We start from the raw sequence: 26,148 nt of genomic DNA on the forward strand, positions 1-26,148 counted from the left end.
TGGGTTAAAGAGGGGGTGTGATACAAGCAGTTCAGTCTAGAGCTTCAGCAGAAGATCACAGGGCAGGAGGAGGTTTCAAACCAGAGCCCATGACCATTTGAGGCAATGACTTCTCATCAGCTCCTGCCCACCACCAATAGCTCTAATGAGGTCAAATGCAAGCCAGAGCTGGCTTAGGATCTGAGGAAAAGCGAATAGGAAGAACAGGAGATGGTGGTGTGTAAAATCTTGTGCCTCCTTTCCTGTACGGAAACTTCTTTTGCCAATTGGAAAATTGGGTCATTTTGGAAGGAGAACCCTAAGCAGCTTCCTACTGAAAGGAACTTTAATACCAGTAAGAGCCTGGCTTGAGTAGGAAGCAGAACCCAACATTCCCCCTTTGTTGTGTGTGTGTGTGTGTGTGTGTGTGTGTGTTGAGACAGGATCTCACTATATAACCTTGGCTTATATAGAACTCACTATGCAGATGAGGCTGTCCTTGAACTTGTAGAGATCTGTCTACCTCTGACTCTGCCTCACATATTCTCAGATTATAGGCCAAAATGGGACATTCAAGCAGCTTCCTCAAATGCCCTTTCATAAAAAAAGCTTGAGAATGAAAGCCAACTCCCCAAAGGGCTGCCGCATAATAGAGATGCTATGGTCACTCAGGTGAATGACAGAGATGGTGCTGAAGGCAGTACGTGTACCTCACTTCTCTGCCAAATAGAATGTCCTTCAGAACCTTCATACTTTCACTCATTAAAATCCTCTCATCATTTTCCTGTGCCCTCCTTTTTCTTTAATTCATAATTTTTTTAAGATGGAAAATTTCAAATCAGGAAACATCAATTGTTAATGTTGTCTTATTACATTTTGATCTAGTGCATAACTAACACAGTAATATTTGATACAGATAGTAAGCCTCAAGGAATTCGAGTAAAATTTGCACTATGAAACATACTTAAAACCCAGAGGAGCAGGCCAAATTTGTTCTTTGTTGATTGGTTTTTTACTTTATTATTCAAAACCCTTCCAAGTAAATGAAAACATCACACACAAATATTAAGCAGGCCCACAATCTATACAACTCAACAGTTAGAAAAGGCATTCAGAATGGAATCCAGGAGGCTTCCTGTTAAGTTTTACATTTTCACTATCAAATATGTCTTAGCAACCACACAAACCAAAAACCATGATTGAGTTAGAACTAGGAAGCAATTAGCTTTATGTCTATTTCATGTCCATTCCTTGAGGTCAGTCCTTCCTCATGCCCTGTATTGAGTTAGCACTATTTTTTTGTTTTGTTTTGACACAGGCTTTCTCTGTGTATCCTGGCTGTCCTGGAACTCTCTTTATAGAACAGGCTGGCCTTGAACTCAGAGATTTGCCTGTCCTGTCTGTCAAGTGGCTATACTTAGCACTCCTTTAGAGAGTATACCATAAAGAGAAGAAACTGCCCAAAGTTTTAATCCTCAATGGAGCATTTGTGACAGCTTTCAGCCTGTAGAAAGGTGGCTGATGGGCAACAAGCAGTTTGAATTATAATCCTTATGTATCCTACTTCATTCTACTGACCTTTAGATTTAAAAAAAAAAAAAAATGTAGCAACTGACTGTGGCCCAGACTATTTTGTACATAGGAAGTAATGAGAATGCTGGTTTAGGGTAAAAATTTCAGAGAGGAACCTTTCTTTTTAAATTAGTAGAGCTTTCTGAGAATGCAAATGGTTTTCTTGTTTGGAAATGTTGCTGAAAAAATGATATGGCACCTGGGATATGTAGCTTTTTAAAATGTCTTTTCCTTCCTTTGTATACTCCCTTTCTTCTGGCTTTTTTTCAAAAAAGAATCCTCCAGACAGCCTGAGGAAGAGTAGTGTCCTGGGACCCTGAGTTCCAAGCTCAGTTCTGTAAGATTCGGAGAGTGGAGTCTTACGTCCAGGATGTTGTCCCACTCACAAAGACAAAGAGACAGAGATCGCTGCAATCAGCAAGAGGTTTTTAATAATCCAGTATACTGGGGTCATCCCGCATTCAGGCAAAGGCGACCCCGAGGAACAAAAGCACACACTTTTTATACCCTCCCAGAACATAAGTTTACAGCATGAGTTGGTTATCTCTCATTGGTGGAGCTCATTGTTCTTTGTTTCCATTGACCTTTGTACCCCAGGTGAAGAGATACCTTAGGCATGTAGGAGGGGTTGGAGGAGATCCACTCCCTCCTGGGGACGTTTCTTGGCACCGGGCATTACTGCCCGAAATTAGGGCATCTCTTGGAGATGGATATTTGTTCAGTAAACCCTCCTGAAGCTCTCTGTCTTTAAGCTTAATGGACATTCCTGCCTCCTCTGTATTTTTATGAGGTGTCCCTGTTTGCTCAATTCTTACAGTTCCTTCTCTCATGGTTCCTCACCGGTCAGGCCCCATACCTCTCTGGACTCAGCTCCCTCATCAATGCATAACAAGGAAGGATGAATGCCCAGCTTGAAAGTCACAGCTTCTCATTTTTAATCTAGATCAGAATCTGTTGAATGAAGGGGCACTTGCTAGAGTCTGGGTTCTACCTGCTCCACTGAAATACTATAGCTGTAAAATAAACAAAATACAAGTATAGTTTGCTATAGAAGACCAATTTCAACATACATTTTGTTAATCAGGGCAAAAATTTCCAGTCAGACAGATTGGGTGGGCCTCTTAGATTTAGGATGAAATTAAGAGAACATCAGGTGAAAATTAAAAATGCATGCAAGTCTGCTGCATACAGTATTTTTAACATTAATACTCTTAAACTATTAACTAAGCTGTTAATTATATAAGCAGTGGAATATATGGACGTATTTTATATGTCAGAAGTTTTAAGTACCACTAACCACCTGAAATATAAGCAGCAGAGACCAAGCCAACTCTTCACTGATCATATTTCATGCTCAGAAACTGCAACCTTTATTTTTTTAAGATTTATTTATTATGTATATGAGTACACTGGTAGCTGTACTGATGATTGTGACCCATCATGTGGTTGCTGGTAATTTTGAATTCAGGACCTCTGCTCATTCCAGTCAGCCCCACTCGCTCCAGTCTGCCTAGCTCGCTCCAGCCTAAAGATTTATTTATTATTACATGTAATTACACTGTAGTTTTCTTCAGACACTCCAGAAGGGGGAGTCAGATCTCATTACGGATGGTTGTGAGCCACCATGTGGTTGTTAGGATTTTTACTCAGGACCTTTGGAAGAGCAATCAGTGCTCTTAACCACTGAGCCATCTCTCCAGCTCCCACAAACTTCAACCTTTAAATAGCAAGGTTTCCCCACTCTCCCTTTTTCTGGGACTTCCAGTGTCAGGGACTGAGGAGCTGAGATCTTGGAATCTCTGGTGTGCACATGGCTACTGATGGACTACTTCATCTCTAATCATGTAAGCCAATCTAGCAAGTCTCTCTTTATAGTTTGTAGTTTCTGTTCTTCTAAAGGACCAGAATACAGTTATAGTTAACCTCTTACTGTGTTTAACTTATAAAGCATAATTAGTTATAAGAATTTACATTTCACTTAAAAATGTAAGTTGTATATGTGCATGCAGGCATACATGCCATGGCAAGGATGGAAGAGAATACATTTTGGGAGTCAGTCCCTTCCTACTATGTGGGTCATGGAGATTAAAAGCTTGGTGGCAGGTACATATACCCAATGAATCATCTCATCAATTCTTGTTTTATTTTTTTAAAGGACATGTTTTACCTATCAATTTCCCCCTAGGATTTTAATAAAAATAATTACAGAAATACCTGCCTGAGAAGGAACAGCCTTGGCTTGGAAAAGGGGTCCTGAGAAAGGGGTGTTTGGGAGTAGTGAAAGTGACTTGAAGTCAATCGTGATGTACAAGCTGATAGCTCTGTATTCTGCTCCTGATGGCTCTCCAGAGAGTTCATCAAGATAGCTCAGATAATAAACCAGCTGGATGGGATCCCATTCTGAAATTACCATTCCCATCACCCCTAGGCCTAATCTTGCATCTGCCTGCCTTTCTATCTTTCTGACAAGCTAGCTTATTAATGCAGCTGCCTTTGTTCTTTTAGGTCTGTGAATCCCTCATATAATTCATACTGCATCCTTATATTTTACATAGTTGAGAAATCCTGTTTATATATTTTTGAACTCATGTTTTTAGAGTTCTTTCCCACAGCCTTAAGGGCTGTCCTGAAAGTCACAGTATTTACCATTTTGCTAATTACCATTAGACACACCTCACCTCCTGGACTCCCACTGTCTTGTCTCTGATTATCAGAGTCATTAACATTGGCAGGGAGGATATTCCCAGATAACCTTGGCAAGGAGAATATTTCCAGAAGGAGGAACATAAAGTAAATTATGTACATTATTATACAAACAAGCCTCAAGCCTATCAACCATCAGCACTCAAGGAGGCCCACACCCTGCTGGTTCTACTCCAAGGACAGGAACTGTGCCAATGCAGAACTCAGCACCTCCATGTGAGAGAGTAAACTATTTCTCTTCAATCCTCATAAAGTCATACTGAAGAGACAGTTACACAGACTGGGAGAAACCAAGCAAGTTTATTAACACATGCAGAGCACACTGTATAGGAGAACTCCAACTGTACAGAAGAGAAATCCAAACAGTGGCCCAGTCAGGTTTACACAGCATCTTCAACAGAGAACAGTAGGATTTTACAACATGATAAGATAGATTGCAGATTTGCCTTTTGACTTCCACAGACGGGAAATTATGAAGAATATATTTACAGGAATAAATTAATGAAGCAAGGCTTGTCAATTCCTCTGAAGTGGTAAGCAACTAACTTCTTTCTTTGTGGGTATAGAGCTGGTCCCATGGCAAACATGGGGAATGACAAAGTTTTTCTTTTTCTAACTATACTGTTACTTAACTGTTTTCAGCTCACAGATGTAACATCAAAGAGGCATGGTTTGGGATGATGTATTTTAGTTTCTTTAATACCACACAGAAATAGAGAAAAATGACAGGGGCAAGAGATGAGAATTTCTTTAGGATATATACAATAACAAAGAACAAACCTCTATCAATTATGAACCTTAGCTATAAAAGCTTTCCGAACATTGGCAAGAAAGGCTGAAAAATTGTTGGTCTTCCTGACTTTCTCCTGAAATTCTGCTAGGCACTCAAGATGAGGTGAAGAGTCGGACACTAGAAGAAAAACAAAGATGACTTAAGTGGGGGAGTGTGTTTGTGTGTGTGTGTGTGTAAAAGTGTTTCCACTTAGGCTCTCAGCTGGTCTGAATGGCAATTATAGTTCACTGAGATGCTCTGAACATAAAGATATACTAATATATTTGAATTTCACAGTTATCTTTTAGTCCTTTCCTTTGCTTAATCCCTAAATATTCAAATTGTAAGTACTGCAATCCTGATTTAAATCTAAACATGGTATCCAAAGGACTGAGAGCTGAGTGACACTTGAGTGCTATTTCTATCATCTTTCTTATGTATATTTAACTATTAAACATCATTTTCTGTGCAAAACTTTGGGTTGACGTCTAGTTTCTTGCTACAACATGAAAAAAGACTTAACACTCAATGCCAATTCTTTTGAGACATGGTCTCACAATGTAGGTCTGGCTAGCCTGCAACAGACCAGACTAGGTTTGAACTCACAGAGACCCATCTCTTTCTGCTTCTTAAGTTCTGGGATTGAAGACAAGAACCACCATACTTGGTTGGCCTCAATGCAAATTCTTTTTTTTTTTAAACCTTTTAACACACACCAAACTTTTATTCCTATAAATAGAAATGTCCTGAAACAGCACAAAATGTTCCCTGTTCCCTTTTTCTTCCATCCTCATCTTTCCATGTGTCCTATGTCCTTCTCTCTGCCCTCCTAATTTTCTGTCTCTTTTCCTCTCCAGTCTTCCTTTCTCTCTTCTCAGTCCCTGTCACTCTATCTCTCTCCATCTCTGTCTGCATTTCTACAGCCTACATCACTTCTCTTTTCTCCTTCCCTTCCATTTGCAGTACTAAAAACAGAGCCTAGATTCTTCACATGCAAGGTGAGTGCTCCAGCACTGACATATAGGGTATTGAAGATTTGGTTGCTTTTGCATAAATGTCTTTAGTATACTGAGAACTTAGTCATTATTTAGAAATTAGTCACAATGATAATAAATTTAAATATTATAGAAAAAAACGCTAGTCTAAGGCATATTTATCGTCTTTAGTGTACCATTAACTCAGCACACAAAACACTTGCACTCAATGCAAATTCTTAGTAACTTATGATTTTGGGATGAAATATGCAAGATGGAAGTCAGTGGAAAATGTGGTCACTGTTTTAAGAGTGGTACTCACAGAGTCTACTAATTAATGAGACAAAAGTCACAAGTTAGAGTCCTGTGTCAGTTGCACATGCTGGTATAACAGAACAAATCTCCAGTGAGAGCTGCCAAAAGAATGATCTTTCTACCATCAATCATCTCCATTGTTCAGGAGGGGGAACTTGACTATATTAGCTTTCTGACTTTAGAGATTGCTTGGACAGGACCACAACAAAGAAACAGCAGAGTACTTGGATCAATTTTATTCTGTGAGTTTTATTTTAATAAACTATCAAACACTATGCATGTCTTTAAGTTTTCTTTCCTGTTGCTATGATACTCTGACAAAAGCAACTTAGAGAAAAGTCTTACTCTGGCTTGCAGTTCAAAGGTCAATCATGGTGGGGAAGTCAAGGCAGCAGGAGCATCAAGCAGCCAGTCACCTTGTGCCGTAACCAGGAAATAGAGAGCAATGGATGCATGCTCCTGCTCAGCTCCCTCTTGCTACTTACACAGTGCAGGGTACCAGCCAGGAAACATCATCACTCACTGTTAATTTAAGGTCTTCCTACCCCGATTAACACAGTCAAGATAATTCCTCACAGCATGCGCATGACTCTCAATTTTGTCAAGGTGATAATATTAACCATTACAAACAGACAATGTAATCAATAATTGTAATTTAGAGAAAACTAAAAAAAACAAAACAAAACAAAAAAAAAAAACCAAAACAAGAGGTTTTAGGGCTTTGCTTTTTAACATCTAGTACTCATTTGACTGAAACACAATTATTAAAGAGAAAATTCTCAAATATTTTATAGATGGGAGATCCTCAAAATCTGAATCCTATAGGAAGACAGTGAATTACCAGGGCCTCAGAGGGCCAACCAGCATCCTGAGCATCTATCTGCCAGTTATAAATGCTTTAAAATGATGTCACAAGTGTAGTGACTTGAGAATCATTTTTATGAGCTCCAACAAATTAAAGTTTATTTATATAAAGGATTAGAAGGATTTAAAAAGTACAAACATACTTGTATTTGCTTAGTGTCCACATTGCTAGCAAGCACATATATTCCCTATAAATTAAAGGCTCTCTAACCTGCTGTAGAGTCAGTAAGTAACCTGCATTGTGCATGTGTGGCACTTTTCAGCGTGAAAAGTTTAAAAATTGGGGAAAAGTAAATGACCACATTTTGATATTTTACATAAAGTAACAAAGAACTACTCACATTACCATTCACAGTTCTGTAAGGGTAATCAAATTTGCACATGAAATACAAAGAACTTTGGTCTCAGAGTTTTTAGCCCCCATGACGCTCTGTCATCCGGGAGAGATGTTACTTATTAGGGCCCCAAAAACATCTATGTGGTAAAACTACACTCACATCCTTTAGAGGTCGTTACTTCAAGAAGACACACTGAAAAGGAAAGAGCTTGTGCAAACACAATTTTCCGTATGAGTCAAATGATAGTTGAAGTTACTAATCTCAGAGACAAGAGACAGGATACTTACCTACATATTCCTTAGCTTCATTTATGCTCAGGGAAAACATATACGGGCTCTCAGGATTCTTAGGGTCAATACTAGTAAATATAAACTGCAACTTATCACCTGAAGAAAGAGATTATAAACCATTTAATATGAGAATACTTAGAAGTCAAGGCTCTCAGTAGAGATACTTTCACAGGTATGCATACATGTGTACACACTCACACACAAACACACACACACACACACTGCCCATCTTTGATCAGTATGTGCTCTGTACTTTAACCAGTTTGTAAGTTCAAACCGAGAACTTACAAGTTAGTGTAAGTGACATTAAAAGCAGACAATAAAGGAAAAACAGATGACTTGAACATCACTAACATTAAACTCATTTTTTATCCTTCAAGCATTAATATCAAGAAAATGAAGACAACTCACAAAATGAAAGAGAATATTTATAAATTAAATACCTACTAAGGTTTCAAGGGCTTAAAAAACTCCAACTGGAAAACACAAAAACAGATTTAACCAGGTCACTGTATGCAGTGAAAACAATACAGTGTCACACACCTGCCCATCCACGGATGAACAGTTGAATACAACATTGCGTACATACACACTGTACATATATACAAACACGCAAACATTGCCCAGACATAAAAAGGACTGAACTTCTCATATATAACTACAGTATGGACAAACCTTGGAAATATGTGAAGATGCAAAAGAACAAATATTATATGATTCTACAATGTAAAATAGCTAGAACAGGTAAAATACATTCACAGAAACAAAAAAATAAACTCAAGATTACTGGGAGCTAAAAAAACAAAACAAAACCAAAAACATGAAAATGTTGAGTTTTTACAAAATTTCTGCTTGGGGTAATGAAATTTAGATCTACAGAGGTTGGTTGATATCTACAACACTGTAGATATAATTAATGTCACTGTAGATATAATTAATGTCACTTAGTTTTACATTATATGTATTTTACCACAATAAACCCATATTGTTAATTTATTTTTTATTCTTCTAGGTAATTTATTTTCAAAAAAAAAAAAAAATTAAAATGCTCCCAAAGAAATAAATGCCTGGTAGAAATTCAAGTTGGCTGCCACAAAACATAAATTTATACACATTTTAATTTCTTCTATAGCAAAAAAAACCTTAAGCAATCATATTTAAAATTCTTATCATTGTAAAAGCAAATTTCAGAAACTTAGGAAAGACTTATCTAGCATCCAAGTTCAAAGTGGAGTACAGGCCAGTATACCAGATTTCAGACTGTTAATAATACTGGGAAGGGTGGGCACACCAAGCAAAGATTTGGTAATACTCAGGTTATTATAATAAATCAAGGGTTTCCTTGGGGGTTTTCTGTTCCGCCGAGTATGCAGAAGAACGGAGAGCACTCCTCTCACTCATCAGTTGGCAGAGAGTACCTATGTGCTGTAACTTTAATTTTTTTTCAATTTTTTTATTTTTAATGATGGTTCTTAAATGCATTAACCATCCTTATAGTCCATCACCCTCCAGAGGTAGTGGGAAAGAAAGGATATGGGGGAAGTGGACCTGTTTAGAAAGGTTCTTTGGAACAACTCCTATCTGTGTTGTCTGGAAATGAGCAGTTCAGTTCACATGTCAGCAGTGGCAACTCGATCCACTTGCAAACACCTCATGTATACCCCAGCAGTCCAATTTGGTAGAGTTGGATTAGCAACAGCAGTGAGGTGATCTAGCAAAGACAGCCAGGCCTCAGCCTTTCTTGAGTCAGCAGGAGGGACCAACAGGAACACCAGGAGATGTTCTCAGCTGTGCCTCTCTCAGGGCCGTGAAGATCAGCAAAGATGCAAGACACAAGCATTGCACAGCTAGCTGTACCAGCAAGCCAAGCTCTCTCTGTCACTCCGTGGAGTCCTATTTATACCCTCCCAATATCACACGCCTTCCACCTGCCTTGCCTCTGTACATATATTCAATCAGTCCAGTCTGCCGAGTCCAACAAATGCAACTCAACTATGAAATGTAAGGTGGACCAAAACATATGTGTCGGTAGCAAAGAATCCTTCATCACGTGTCCTTTCAAGTGTCTGCTTTAGCAGAACATCCTCCTACACGAGTCTGCCCTAGCTTTCACCTGTACACTTCAGGAAAGCACTCCTTCATGTTTTTGCCCCAGCAAAACACCATCCAACACAACTGACTCTCCAAAGAACCCCTAAGTTTCCACGTCAGTGTGTGTTGGTGCTTCCTCGGGCACCAAGAAATCTATCAGTTCTGCAGCAGATGCCAGCCTGTCACCCTGCTACCTATTTCAGTTATTCAGTTATTTCAGTGATCTACTGATCACCCATTCTTCTGGCTCAACTGATCTGCTTAAGCAGCGCTCACAAATCAGGTGCTACTTGGTTCCACACATACCTTGTGCCCTTCCCACGATCATAAACATCAACAAAACACAGCTAATAGGGAGGGGCACTGGGAGATGGCTCAGCAGGTAAGGGTGACTGCTACTAAGCCTGGTGACCTGAATTCAATCCCCAGAATATACATGATGGAAGAACCAATTCTCTCAAGCTGTTCTTTCACCTCCACAAGAGTGCAAGGCAGACATGCACTCACAAATACTCACACACAATAAATGATTTTAAAAATGCAATAAATAAAATATAAAAACTTATCTGTGGTAAGTATGCACATGCAGGGAAAATGCACATAGTATTCCTTATTAACAGGTTTAGGCATCTACTGAATGTCTTAAAAGATATTCCCTATGAATTAAGGAAGACCAGCACAAACACTGAGTCTCCTCAGTGACTCACGGTGCCTGAGTGTGATCTTGGGAGGCCCCAAAAGACTATCTGTTCTAACTAATTAACATATACATAGATAATAGCTTTAAAAACATTCACGTGCTTTTAAACCTAGCAATTCCCCTCTGAGAGAGGATTATCCCAAGTGAGAAATTATATACAGTATTTTTAAAGCTGGAAAACAGATATAATCCAATTGTTTTAGCAATCCAACTGATAAAAGATGGAATAAATCATACTATATAATTCACAAATCACTATTTTGAAGGCAACTAGGGATGATACAAATACCAGTAAAAACCATGAACAGTAAGTTTTACATTTGTTTTGTTGACAACCATGTCAAACTTTCATTAGACACTGGATAAGACAATAATACTTGTATTTAGATGATTAAAAAGATGGGATGTTGGCCTATTTTCTAAAAACCTAATGTGATAGTTTAGTTGAAAATACCTCTTAGCTTCTTCTTTTCTCTAGATACCCCCTTTCTAATCTTCTACATAACAGTTAGAGCAATAAACTTACCATGAATCTTTCTAATTTCTAGTCCAAGGCGATCTCTATACAAATCCGCTGATTTCTGCAGCTGTTTCAATCTCTCTTCATTAGCTTTGTTAGCAGTGGAAATGGCTACAATTTAAAAACAGTGTTGAATATTTTGGATAATTCTCACTTTAAGGCTTATTCAATTAATTTTAGGAAACTTGAAAACTACTAAAAAAATTATATCAGGCATATCAGTCTGTTTATATTTATTCAGCTTCTAACTTTAACAAGTAATAAAAGAGGATTCTGTTCAAGATGAAAGAAAAAAATTGCTTGAGATACAGATAATCAGGGTAGAAATTTAGATAACTAGCCTAGAAATAGATTTCCTTTATACTATTATTATTGCTGTTGCTTGCTGGCTAGACAAACATATCCTAACTGTTTCACAGGAAGAACGCTTTCCTCCTCTGGACATACACGCTTCAATGAGAAACCAGCTTTATCTCATGCTGGTTTACCACTGCTAACAAATGCTAGTTTAAAGCCAACAACTAATCCTAACTAATAAGATGAGAAGCATACATTCACAATTTAGGCTTGAATACTGTGTAAGAGAAAGCATTAACCAAACAAACTGTTATTTTCAAGTCTCTCTCTCTTTTTTTTTTTTTTTTTTGGTTTTTCGTCCTGGAACTCACTCTGTAGACCAGGATGGCCTCAAACTCAGAAATCTGCCTGCTTTTGCCTACCGAGTGCTGGGATTAAAGGCATATGCCACCACTGCCCGGCTTAAATTTCTTTTCTAAATAAAGCATTCATTTGAATACAAAAGTTTTTATAAGAAACAGAAAGTTTTTACAGAAAGGGTTTTTCTAACGCAGAGATTACGTCTTTTTTTATCCACTGAGTTACACACGCACACATGCGCACACCACACCTCTTTTTTATCTCCGTTACCCTGTCTCCGCCCATAGGTTTCTCCTGCCTGCTGAAACTCTGCTTCCTCCCAACAGGTGCCCTCCCTTCCCCACTCCATGTCCTGTGTGTATACTCTCTGAATTTAACCCACCGAGTTTCCTGCAGGAGCAAGGATGGAAGTTTATTATTGGGGCCTGGGCACTTACTATTGGCAGACACACCACTGAAGACAATAAAATCCATCCGCTGCCCCCAACAATGTCAACAGTATCTTTTATTCACCAGATGTAATTGTCATCTCGGAGGCTTACTGATGAAGAAATTTACCCTTTCTAGTTCTGAACCTTTCCATGCTGACTGATTCAAACTGGCTTCTCTTAGCTTTGCTTGGCCACAAACTCTCTGGCAATCTGTTCTGATTTTCTGGCTCCTTCTTATTCTCTGGCTTCAACTGCCTCTGCTGAGCTACAATGAATTGTATGAACTCACAAACTCAACTCCACTACACTGACTCCTAATTCAAATGCCTCAACTGACTGACCTCAACTCCACACTGCACTGACTGAACTGATTCAACTCTCCAGGTAAAACTGCCTTTCTGCCTCTCTGTGGGGCTCTCTTAAGTCCTCACTTTCCTGTTTGTTCTCATTAGAGCTGGGTGTATCCTTCTCTGACTCATCACTTTGTCTGCCCCTCAATTAGACTTCACTTTCAAACATGGCTGTTTCCTTCTATAAACTAACTTTACTTTCACTGTTGGGAGTAAAGATTTGTACCAAAGGCATGGCTATAAACCAGAGGGATTAAAGGTGTGTGCTCTGTCTGCATTCTAGCCAGATTACACAGGAAAGGGTCTTTGGATGTGATCCCTTGCCAGAGCAACAACATTGGTAGATTAAAATTCCTCTACCAATAGTGTTCCAGGAGTGAGGTCTCATGGGCCCTTCTTCCTATCATATGCAGACGGCCCAAACTTAATAAGCTGCTGAGAGTTCATGAGCACACTGGCCATGTCATGTCCCAAAGAAAGTGTTTCACAGCACTCCTCCACACTCTTACATTCTTTTCATCACTCCTCTGGGATGCTCCCGGGCCTTGGCAGGAAAGTGTGCGTGCGTGCGTGCGTGCGTGCGTGTGTGTGTGTGTGTGTGTGTGTGTGTGTGTGTGTGTGTGTGTGTGTGTGAGAGAGAGAGAGAGAGAAAGAGAGAGAGAGAGAGAGAGAGAGAGAGAGAGAGATACAGATGGCCCTTTCAGGGGTGAGTTCTGCAGTTACGTACACTCTGTACTTTCACCAGTTAAGTCTTAACACTCACTGCCTGGCAGACATGTTATAGTCAACAAATGTTTTTAAGTCCTTAAAGGATTCTTCAACACAGATATGGCATGGTGATACATGCCTACAATCCCAGCACTCGACGGTAGAGCAAGAGGACCAGTTCAAAGGCATCCTTAGTTATAAGCCTGAAACCAGACCAGGCTACATGAGACTACTAAAAGGCTTTGTCCAATTTTAGTTACAACCAGAGTAATAATGCCATGAAGGTCTGGCTGTAATTGAAATTAGACAAAACCTTTTAAGCAAAACAATAACCGTAAAAAGAAAAGTAAGCCCACTTGGGTGACGTAAGTGATGCCTAGAGAGGTGCTGGTCTGCCTCTGCCCTACAGTGTAGTCTACTTCCACAGAGTAGAGCCAGCCAGATGCACAAGAGGAAGCCCCGTGCCTCTGAAATGCAGGCGACTTCTTCAAATGAAGCAGATACTTACTTTCCTTCTTCCTAGCATACTCTTCCTTAAGATCCTGGATCTGCGCTGTCAGCACTTCCGACTCTTGCTCTTTGCCTTTTACTTCAGCAATCATCTTTAACACATTATCTTTCTTTTCTTGAATGAGCTTATTCTGCTTACAGAGCTCTGCAAGAATCACATGGCATTAAATACACATGCCCTATTCTACGTTACATAATTAAGAAAAGCACAAAATTGTCAACTTCCCAAAAATTAATAAAATTGTTTTTATGTTTTGTTTTGAAGACAGAAACTATGTAAACCCAGGATGGCCTGAAACTCACAATTCTTTGGCCTCTATGATTACTAAACATATTCTAATGACTCAAAAATCGTAAATGTTAAAAGAGAATCTGCTTCATTAGTTGCCTTTAAAAAAAGTACTTTTAAAATTAAAAAACCAAATTAATTAACAAAACAGAAAATCAGATTATGACTCCTGCAGTTCCAAGTAAGTACATTAGTAAAGCCCACTACAGAAGACAGTCCAAATCTACAAGACAGCTTTCACACTGCATGAGGAAAGCTAGTTCTTGTGCTTTGCAAGCTTTTCTGGAATGTACTAAAGACAGAAGAAAATGGTGATGAGAGTGTCAAATCTTACAAAGTTAGTATAGTTATGAAACTGAAACATCTCCATGTCTCTACTCACTGACAGCCATAAGCTAATTTGTTTAAAAATATGGTGACAGAACCAACAAGTTGAATCTGTAGGTAAAGGTGCCTGCTGTCAAGCCTGCTGACTTAAGTTCAGTCTCACAGGGTAGAAAAGGAACCAATTCCCGTAAACTGTCCTTTGACCTCACATATACCATGGTATCTCACACACACACACACACACACACACACACACACACACACACGCAAATAAAATAAATAGGGTTATCTTTCTAAAGTGTTATCATAAATCTTAATATAAATACTAATATATGGAACCTGGGATGTAACTCAGGTGGTAGAGCTCTTGCCTACCATGTGGGAAGCCCTGGCTTTGATTTCTAGGACCCCATAGACTGGGTGTGATGGCGCAAATGTGTAACCCCAGCATTCAACAGGCAGAGACAGGAAGATAAGGTCATCCTCTGCTACAGAGAAAGTCTGAGACAGCCTATGCTATATAAGCTCCTAAGTCAAAATAAATTATGAACTCAGCCCCTGGTAAGACGACCACACTCTAGTGGAGACCACAGAGCTGAGAATGTTCAGGCAGCACATAGGCTTGAAGGCTTTAAAAAGACAGTTGTAAGAGTATGACTACAGCTGGGGAGGAAGTGTGGATCTAAGAAGAGCTGGGTGGTGAGTGAATAAGACCAAACCACACCTTATAAAAAATCCTGAAGAAATGGAAAAAACAAAAACCAAAACAAAACAAAAAAAACAACGACAAAAAAACAACCCAGGGACCTACAAATATGGTTTAGGGGTTAAGAGCACCTGATGCTCTTACACCCAACACCTACACAGAGGCTAACAACCATTTGTAACTCTATTTCCAGGGAATCCAATACCCTCTTTTGACCTACAAAGAGCACTGAATATATATTACACATAGATCTATGCAGCAAATAAATATATAAAACAAAGTAAAATCTTTAAACATATATCTTAAAAAATCCACTAAAAGCAAATATGGTAGAATGCAATGTAGATAAAATATTGGAAAATTTATTATATGATAGGTACTGGGAAAACACATTACATAAATTTAGTACTCAGTCTTCATGAGCGTTTTATGGTAGCAGGATTAAACTGAGGCCCTCACATATGCTAACTAAATACTACCATGCCATCAATTCACACCTCCTAGCACTGTAAATAATCTTCTCTTACACCAAGAATCTTACCGAGTTGCTCGTGCTACAGCCTTCCAAGTAGTCTAAGTTCCTGCCCCTGGGATAGCTCTGCTACTATTTCTTAAACCAGATGCATAGATTAGCCTGTATTTTTAGAATGACAGATACAAAGTATCATCTATAACTAAGCAATCCACACAAAGAAAGCAGGCTCCATGGGGGAAAACTACAACTTGCCAGAAACACACAACTGAGCAGGATTCTGTGGGACTCATTCTCCTTCCAAATGCTACTAAGGTGTCAGTCCTTGCCAGAGTCTAGACATTACTGCAGGCCCAGGAGAAGCAGGGAGTAAGCACCAGACAGTCTAGTGAGTATAAAGTAAAGCCATGGGACAACACACAGTGAGAACAGGGAAGGCACAGACCCTGTTAAACCAACAAGAACCACCCTGTAATGTAGTACTTCCAGTACATACACTTGACCCTAGTAACCTACTGAGAAACTGGTACACAACTCGGGGAAGCAAGGACCCCAGAAGCAACTATTGGTGTATTCAGGAAGTTAGTATGACAAGAAAAATATGAACACAGCATCAAGGGGTAAGTTACTCCTTAAGCAGTGCTAGAATTCTAAATAAATTCTGTACTTACTAAATACTTAAAACACAAAATGAAATCTTAGAAAATCTGGAAAGCAGCATTTATAGATACAAATTTAACCATAAAGGTGGAAGATCAGAGTAAAAAACAAATCAAAGAGAAAAGCTACAAAAATCAACATACAGGTAAAATAATTCGCATTTGATGCAGATGCTCCTTGTTAAGCCTCACAGTCATAAATTTATTCAAGACTGAGATGCCCTTACAGAAGTCTTACTCTTTTGTAAACAAGAACAAGGGTAGGAAGAGTACGTGTGGTAGTGCCTGTCATCCTAGAACACAGGAAGCTGAGGCGACAGGATTGAGAAGGACAAGTCCCAGGCCAGCCTGGGCAAAAGAAAAAGTGATGCCCTACCGCAATCAACCAAACCATCAACCAAACCAACAAAGCAAGACTTCTCATTAAAAAAAAGAAACAAAGAAGAACACTAGAAGAACTTACACGTCTTATCGTTGTGAGGCCTGAGTCAAAATGTACAAGCAGCGTGGAGTATGGAACTTAAGGTTAGTTATTAAATACTCTGCAAACTCAGAGTCTGTTTCCACATGGCATGCATTCCATTATTAGAGTAGTAGTACAATATATTTTAACTATTGTTTCCCTGTCTTTATCTCCACTAAATTATAAAATTAGACTTTATGTACTGTTTTCTTAGTCTAGGGCAAGTACAATCAAATATTCACTGAACTTGGGTAAATTGTTATTTCTGTTCAATCATGGTGGTGGTGGTCATGGTGGTGGTGTGTGTGTGTGTGTGTGTGTGTGTGTGTGTATGTGTGTGTGTGTGCATGCTGAGTGTTTTGCAGGGGCATTCCAGTTTAACAGTGTTTAAAACATGGCTCCCCTAAACCAAATGTCTCTATGTTAAATTCAACCCATTGGCTCCAAATTTATGGCTTATGAGTGAGAATTCGATAAAAAATACAGATCCAGCATTGAAATATCTAGAGATCCATAGAAATGACCAGGAAAGTATGGTGGTAAAAATAGGATTGTTAGAATATTAACCAGACGCAAGGTCCTGAGGAACTCTGTGTTCCTTGGCTGAAATTACAATGTGAAAACAAACTTTTTTTTAAAAAGGTTATCCTTTACACATAGGCATACACATATACTACTTAAATAAAGAGACAGGATACATGTAAAATGATGCCATTCACATAGCATTTCAAAAATAAAACTGTAAAAAAATTCATAGTTCTAGATGGTGCAAAGATATTCAACTTTAAGTTGGTGACAGCAGAATCTTTTAAAAATAATTCATTTTTATTTTATGTACATTGGTGTTTTGACTACATGTATCTCTCTGTGTATAAGGGTATTAGATCCCCTGGAAGAGACAGTTGTGAGCTGCCATGTGGGTGCTTGGAACTGAACCTGAGTCCTCTGGAAGAACAGCTAGTGCTCTTAAACCACTGAGCTAAGCTATCTTTCCAGTTCCCAGGAACCGAATTTTGATGACTGTCTATGCAAGTGTGTGAATGTATGAACACTTACTACACTGTCTTACTTAAGATTTCAGGATAAAGACATTCAATCTAAAAGCTAATCAACAGTTTTTCACATACGATTTTTATATTCCTGAATCATCTCAACCATTCTTTCTTCTTCCTTTAATTTCAAAGACAGCTTTTCTGAAAGACAAATTACAAGAGATGTTTAAATCCCGCTGAAATAACAGTAGAAAATAAATAAGAATAGCAAAACCCAAAAGTTAGGAGTTAAGGATGGGTCGTACCTGAAAGTGCTCTAATGGAGTCCTTGAAGGCATCTCTAAGTCCCAGCACTTGACTATGATTATCATCGAGTCTGTTTCTGAACTTATCCCCAAATTCATTTATGGTCTTATCTACGAGTGCCAGTTCGTCTTCACCCATTATGTTTTAAGATGCTGCAAAACAGAGCACAATACTGTATTTTAATTGTTATCGACACCAAATATGCCACATTTTTGAGTTTATGTCCGTAGGTTGACTTTGCTACAGAATGGTTAATAATTGAGCAAGTCAGCTAGCATAAAGGCAGTCTTGAGCGTTTAGTCCCAGCACTGGGGAGCCAGAGGCAGAAGGTATCTGAGTTCAAAGATAGCCTGGTCAACATAGGGCCAGAACCTAATAAAACATAAAATAAGATAAGCCATTAGTAGTTAGCAACAGGATGATTCAAGCCACTTTGGGCTTAACTGTGGTAAATGTGCATCCATGGTAAATGTGCATCCATCTGTTCAGAAGGCATGAAGGGAAGTGGGGGAGAGGAAAGTATATGATCAAAACAGGTTGCATGAAGCTTTCAAACCATGTTTTAACAGGACCCAGGTATCAGTCAGCTTCTCCTAAGGACCTGCTCGCAGGCAAGGAGACCGAGACTCTAACAAGTTGGGGACAGACAGACTTGCAGGTTTTCTGCATTGGACCCCAGGCCGCCTGCTCTGTCCGCTCCTCCCTCTACAGGGCGGAAGAGTGGGGTGTGGGCGGAACGGATCAGCGCCGGAACCGAACCCCGCGGCTAACAGCGGAGGCCGGCATTCCAGGCTCTGCGGACCCAAGCCAGCAGGCCCAGGCTGGCTTCCCTCACCGCGCGCGTGCGACCGGCGAAGCCCCACAACCCTTCAAAAGGCTCCCGACCTGGGCGGCCAGGAGCGCCGCCGTCGCCACCTGACTGGACTCGTCCGGCAGGAACCAGCCCTCCACTCCTCTGTCTGCCGCTCCTCGGCCGTGCGGTCTTTCAATTTCAAACTCTCGACCCTGCTTACCCGCCCTTCAACTCCGTCTTCTGATTGGCTGGCAGAGCAGACTCTCCGTGCAAGGATTAGTTGCTATCGGCCTGCGGAATTCTCGCGGACAACTGTGGAGCAGGGCATTCTGGGATTCGTAGTTCTTTGCTGAGACAGAGTCGGACTCGGTCTGGAGTGAAGTATCCAGAAAGGGCTTGCCCCGGAATGAAAAAAAAATGTAAAAATTGAAATTTAATTGCTTTCTTCTATGACGTATACACCCCTCTTTCTCACACTCATTTTATTTTGGAAATGACAGAAAATCCTCTCGAACATACTCCAATTATAATTGATTAGGCAGAAACATCCTGAAAGCTACCAAACTATTTACCCAAACTTAGTGTTTGAATTTCCCAAGCTTTTCTAACATTGCTTTATCGTGAATATTTTGCTTATTTCATTTTTATGTTTATATGTGTTTACAGAAAGGGGCATCGGATCCCCTGGAACAGTTGTAAGCCATTGACAATCAAACTCCTCTCCTGTGCCTGCTCCTCAGGCACCCTGCAACCTTGAGCCACGTTGCCAGTCCTTCAGATGTTGATTTTAAGACCTACTGGTAAAAACATGCTCCTGGATATTGCAGAACTTCAAACTGAATGGGATCAGAACACTATCAAAGTAATCCATGCTTCCTGAAGATAGACAGATAGGAGACATGAAGTTATTAAACACATAATTTAAACAAAACAAAACAAAACACATAATTTAAAAAAATAGTAAAGATTTTAAACTAGGATTTGTTAGAAGAAAACTTCACAGATGAAACAGACTTATTACCTACATCCTTCTTTGTAAAACTGAGAAAAACAGGGAATTGAGAGAATGCCCTCTAGAAAAGGGGAACTAGAGACTGTCAGTATTAAAAGAATCAATTTATTGTTATTTTCATCTTTGACTATAATCATTGTTTCTGAAAATAACCCTCTGCTTATAGACCACACTACTGTTTCCTTTGATTGCCTTTAAGCATCCAAACACCAACGATAAGATTGAGCTACCAGATTTCAGTTATTTTATCCCCAAGAACTAAAAATCAAGCCTTATGAAATCAGGACAGGTTACCATCCTTGTCCTCGTCCTCGTCATCACCATTTAGGACATCACAGTGTGCCTGATTCTCAGTTTCTTGTCTGGGGCTGTTATTAACAAATTTGGTCATATAGGAGGCAGGAAAGTAACACTCAACTTTGCAGAGGACCTGGGTTGGGTTCCCAGCACCCAAGTGTCTCCATGGCACCAACATTCACATGTACATACCACTCCCAAACTAACACAATTTTTACTTATTTATTTACTTTAGGTGTGCAGGTGTTTTGCCTGTGATTCATATGAGTACTTAGTGTCCTTGGCAGTCAGAAGAAGGCATCAGATCCCCTGGAACTGGAGTTATGGGTGGTTGTGAGTCACCATATGGGTGCTAGGAATTGAACCCAGGTCCTTGGAAGTGCAGTCAGTGTTCTTAGCCACTAAAGTATCTCATCAGACCAACAAACACAATAATTAATATATATATATATGTATATATATATGATATATATTATGTGTATAATTCTAAAGATTTTAAAAATTAAATGGCCTTTAGTTTTTAATGCTTATGCAATAACTTCTGGTCTTAGATATCTGGTAGCATTTTACATTCCATTTTATATTTTGGGCATCTTAGCTCTTCAGCTGAGTGATGACACTCGCTCAGATGCCCACTGAGTTAAGATTCAAGGCAAGGTGCTAACTGAAGTCCTGTTTCTATTCACCTTTACCCTAGTTTTAATGTGGCCACTGAGTGATGATTCTAGACGTCTCTAGACTTTGGAATGAGAAAGAGATTGCCTTTAGCAATATAAAGTTTCAGAGTGACCAACCCTTACAATGACCATTGCTTTTTTTGGAGGGGTGGGAGTTAGGGAGTTGAGTCGTTCCCTTATTTGATCTTACTGTGTACTCCGTGCTAGCTCTGGTATGTCTCTCCCTCTTTTCCTCCCTACAAACTTCTTATTCCCTCTCTTTCCATTTTTGCTCAGTTTTGGAGCTACAACCTGGCACATTCCAAGCAAGCACTCTACCCCATATCCCGAACCCCTTTCTGCCTTGTAATTTTAAGACAGTCTTACCGTGTTGCTCAGGCTGACCTTGAACTTGTAATCCTCGTGCCTTAGTGTCCTGAGTGCTTCTCATTGTGTGTGTACTCTATTACACCTAGCCATGACTACTGACTTTTTGTCAAGACTCCTTTTCAAGTAGGGCGTAAGAAAAAAATTGCTATTGTCATTTTTTTATATATATATATATCTGAAACACTGGGTAGAGAAACTATGCTACCCTTCCCCCACCCTGCCTTTCATCACAGAGAATAGCTTTCTGAGTCTCTTCTGTCACCACCTACAAACACTATCATCATCTTTATAGCTCTATTTATATGCCATTCATTTCAACCCACATAGGATTTATTGTGACTATTAAGTTATGTGTTGAACTGAGCACTGCCTTCTCTGGAATATATATGCTCTGTGACCCACGTTGGGTTTCTTCAGGTAATAGGGAAAAACATATTACATCTTCCAGTCTGGAAGTGTTTCTATGGGGCAGTTTGAAAGAGCCTTGCTCAGTGGGTTAGTCAAGGTTCTCCAGAGGAATACAAATCAATCATGAAGGTGAAGGAACTTATAGCCAACGGGCATCATGTCACATGCCTGTAATCTAGCACTTAGGAGGTAGAGGCAAGGGGATGTTTGTGAGTTCAAGTCCAGCCTGGTCTTCATAATGAGTTCCAGGTTAGCCAGTGTGACCTAGTGAGACCCTGTCTCAACACACACACACACAAACACACACACACACACACACACACACACACACACACTTCCACTAGACTCTTTCATCTTCTGTGTTAAAAAGTAAATATAAGGAAGAATTTTCTGAGCCCTGCAGCATGATACTTTGATGAAATCATTAAGAACTCTCCCATACAAAATAAACATTGAAAGTTATAAAAAATAATAAGTCATTTCAGGACACTGGAAATTGAATGAAAAACTCATAGCAAACTTCATTCTTGTGGGTTAGGGAAGACTTCCTCAAAAACAATATGCTGCATGAAGTGACTTAGATGCAAAGGAACATATACTATGTGATTGTGTAGTGCCAGGGAAAAGTTAGTGATCCCCCAAAAAGCAGACATGAGCCAATCTGATGTAACTCATAGCAGGGCCTTTATTCTATTCAAGCTACCTTGTTGTCCCCCCACCCCACCTTGCCCCATGCACTACTATCATGCAGGAGAGTTTTGGTGGTGGGGGAAACCCAAATGTCTATCAGGCCAATACTTTATAGTAAGCAGCAAATGGCGGGGGGTTCAGTTTGCAAGCATCTAATTGGAAAGCTCCTGTGGCCTTTAAGATAATTGGCTGGTGCTGGGAGTCATATCATAAACTTAATTTCTGTTCACCTCTGCATTGGTGGTCATTAGGCAGAGGGTGGAGTTGTAACCTAGGGGTACAGGTTTGTTGGGGGAAGAACCTGGAGACACTGGTCTTGTTGGGGATTAGCCTAGAGACTGGACCTAGGCTTGGGTTTTGTTGGAGGGCAACTTGGAAACTAATGCTAGGTACCAGCCTGTTAGTTTACCTGAGTTCAAACTTAAGTCAGATTTTCTAGAATGGAGTCTGATCTTGAAAGATTTGGTCTCTCAATTGTACTTATAGGACATTATCAGAAAATGAAGATCCACACGGAAGACAGTTGGGTAGTTGTGGGGGACCAGGAACAGCAGCTACTGACTATCAAAGGACACAGAGGAGCCTGCTGGGTGACAGATATGCTATAAATCTAGGTTACGTGATTGATTACAACTCTATAAATTTACTAAAACCATTGAATTGTATATTAAAAACAATTACATACATAAGTGACTCAATAAAGTTGTAAAACATATAAAATAAATTTAAAAAAAAAAGATGAACATTATCAGGCCATCAGAGCAGGGAAAGACAGAATCTGTCTCAATACTCAGAGAAATGTTCAGTGCCAAAAGAAAAACATTCGGTTTTCAGAAATTGTGGTAAACTATGTATAACGTACTGTTTATGCCTTAACTTCTTTTAAGCATAATAGCAACGATACTGTACTAACTATATTGCCACCACTACCATTATCCATACCTTACAACTGTTTTCACCTGCCAAACCTCAAACTCCAAGTCACTGAGCAGTGAACCCCACTTTCCCTCCCTGGGCGTTGGCAGTCACTCTTCGGCTTTCCCTCTAAGAAGCTGATTGATAGTCAGGGATGGTGGGTTGCACCTGTTCCTAGGGACCAGTACAAAGAAGATGGAGGCAGGATTGCTGTGAGTTTGAGGCCACAATGTGATCCTGTGTCCTGGAAGAGGAGGAAAAGAGGAAATGCCTTAACTCAGAGTGGAAATCAGAGGTAGAGTGCCTGAGGTGTGTGAGGCCATGGCTTCTATCGCTGGTACTACTGAGACGAAACTGCTCATTCTAGGTGAAAGTGTCTAATTGTCTCATCAGTGTAAAAAGTGGCCATTTGAAGCCAGGCAGGGTGGTTCTTGGCTTTAACTCCAGTACTCAGGAGGTCAAGGAAGAAGGAGCATCCTGAGGTTGAGGCTGGCATGGGCTCTAGTGAGCGCCAGGCCAATCTTAGTTATAATGTGAGATTGGGTCTCAATGAAGGCAAGGAGAGAGGGGAAAGGAGAAACCAGGTGGTTTATGTTGACAGCTTTTAAATTCAATGCACTAATTAGTTAATGCAAATACGTTAGCACAATAGCATTATCTCTACCATATTTTGGAAAGCCTTTGCCCTGTTCACGCTGCATTTGCATTTATAATTGTTTACATATGGAGGCCCAGTCACAGAGACGTCTCTTCTGCGAAACTTCCAAAGCAACATGTCACAGACTGAAAGTTATTACCTGCCCTTTTTCTGTTCCATCTCCGCTCTCTGTTCAAGCCTAAGGGCACAGCACTGTTATTTTTGCAAATATCTCATATCCTCTATGAGACTGAGACTCTTAATGTATGATTTACTTCTGTCCTATCCAGGAGGAGGAAAAAATCAAAACCTTCTATCAGTGCTTCCCAAAACTAAGGCTCATCACCCAATAAAATCATCATTGTCTTCTGGAGGGTTAATGGTCTCAAATCTGTTCTACCAGTGGGCTCGGCCCCTTAGGGAGGCAGAACGTGGGAGTCCAGACTACCCTGTCAGGCTAAAGGGAAGCTACGGGACATCATTCCAGGGGTCGGGGGAGTGTAGTCTGAGGCGCTGGGACAGCCGGAGCTGGGTCTCTGGTCCCTTGGCCTGTAAAGAGGTTGGGGCCGTTCTGGTTCTCAGGTTCTAAGATACCCAGGCACCTCTGGATGTGGTGGAAGTGCCAAGAACAAAGTGGGAGCGGGCAGAGGGCTGGATCTAGCCCAGGTGAGAGGGAAAATGGGGGTATTCGGGCTGGTCCTGCAGAGATGAGTCCTTGGCTTATCATTGGCTGGCTTGGGCTTGGCTTGATCGCAGCCATGGCTGGGAAAGCAGAGAGACCTTCTACAGGTGATTAGATGGCAACTCTTTAGGCGACAGCCTTCTCCATTGCTCTCCCAGAGATCTCGATGAAAAGAGACAGTCCATGGTTTTAAAACATTTATTGTCATGGCGGAAAGCACCATACCCCACTTCTCAGGGCAGGACTGAGGTTAAATACCTTTTGCAGGGAGGAGTGTCTGGGAAGGAGAGTTTATTGACTAAGTCCTCCAGGCCTTTAGGTACCTCATTGAAATGGAGATCTGTCTTGAGGTCATGTCCTCTACCTGTGGAGGGGCTTGGGGTGTTGCCCTTACAAGACTGATGGCCACAAATCTATGGAGGGCTAAGGCCTCATCCCAGGAGCCTGATGACCAGGAGCGGGATGAAATGCCCTCGGTCCCTTTAGGGTCACCAGCATTTCTCGCCTTAGCTCAACCAAGGAACCAGGCTGCGTTTCTTGGTCCTACAGTCTTGGAGTTCAGTAGACCTGTAAACTTGAAGTCCCTGCTAGATTCCAACTAAATCTAAGACTCTGGAAACAAGTTCTTAATATCTTCCTTTTAGTATGGCCTCCAGATGAGCAGGATGCAAGCTAAACCTGGAGACTCCTTGTGTTACAGAGTGTAAGTGCTCCCTCTGCCATCTGTAACATGAATTCAGCTACACAACACCTTAGCTCCACCAAGAAAAGAATGACTAGCACAAGTCCATGGGCAACTCTCCTAGTGAGAAACCTGTGATCCAAGCACCAGCTTATGGATGTGTAGGTCATGATCATTTCTAGGGACGAGTTCATAATGAGACTAATGGAAGGGGTCCCTGAAAGCTGTGGCAAGATAATTTATAATAGTGTCATTACAGAATGCCAGTATTCCTGGGATGTGAGCCAGAATGGAGGTAAAGCAATTATTTTCTAAAACTCACTAGAGCTTAAACTCTAGAATCTGAAATAAATCTACTTATACTGCAAGGTGACACTGGAGAGTTCTCAAATATGATTTATTTTAGAAAAAGCAGATAAGTTTGTTAGAAGGATAATGGCCATGAAGACATTAAAGGTCTATTTTTGTTTGTTGACAAGGTATGAGCAGCACTAGCCAAAGCTAAACATGCCTAAATGGTGTTGAACTCTAGCAGGCACCGTAATTCAGAAACAAATAGTTCATTTTAGAATAAGACTATACCTTGTAGTTTTCAAAATATTTGCTATGGAAAACATAACCCTGAAGAATTCTGCCCAATGGCTTCCATGGTGCATTCTAAAACAAGTAGGGTTTACTTAAAACTCAGGGAAAGTTTAAATAAACCAGAATGAGGACATTCTGGAGAGAACTGAAAGTAACCAGTTACTAGAACTAACATCTAAACAGGGTAAGAGTGCGGGGTTTTGAGACTGGCTACACTAGTGAAGAAAACACACCCACACAATCATTAAGAGTAAGATCATGACCACCAGCCAGTCATGCTGGGAGAGTGGAAGAGTACTGAAGCTGTCTCCAAGGAAACAGGGAAAGCAGGGATCCTGGGGCTAGCACATGGACAGTCCAGGGGATGCCCGTGAACTTCTCGTTGTACTTAATTTGCTTGGATCAGAGGTTCC

General features: G+C 40.3%; 1 protein-coding gene across 4 annotated transcripts; it reads right to left on the reverse strand.

Moving 5' to 3' along the window:
- Positions 1-4,535: 4,535 nt before the first annotated feature.
- Positions 4,536-19,157, reverse strand: Spc25 (SPC25 component of NDC80 kinetochore complex). Of its 4 annotated transcripts, none has more exons than XM_031370520.1 (7): positions 19,002-19,157; positions 17,988-18,140; positions 17,818-17,883; positions 13,773-13,919; positions 11,125-11,229; positions 7,805-7,903; positions 4,536-5,164 (listed from the first exon to the last, which is right to left on the reverse strand). In XM_031370520.1, exons 2-7 carry the CDS (start codon positions 18,124-18,126, stop codon positions 5,040-5,042), a joined length of 681 nt encoding a protein of 226 aa, XP_031226380.1. In that variant the 5' UTR covers positions 18,127-18,140; positions 19,002-19,157; the 3' UTR covers positions 4,536-5,039. The 4 variants fall into 4 exon arrangements, with proteins under 4 accessions (XP_031226380.1, XP_031226378.1, XP_031226379.1 ...); XM_031370518.1 differs by having other exon boundaries at positions 18,874-19,006; XM_031370519.1 differs by lacking the exon at positions 19,002-19,157 and adding an exon at positions 18,824-18,982.
- Positions 19,158-26,148: the final 6,991 nt, after the last annotated feature.

The sequence above is a fragment of the Mastomys coucha genome, unplaced genomic scaffold (genome assembly GCF_008632895.1).
Source record: "Mastomys coucha isolate ucsf_1 unplaced genomic scaffold, UCSF_Mcou_1 pScaffold15, whole genome shotgun sequence".
Taxonomy (NCBI): Eukaryota; Metazoa; Chordata; class Mammalia; order Rodentia; family Muridae; genus Mastomys; species Mastomys coucha.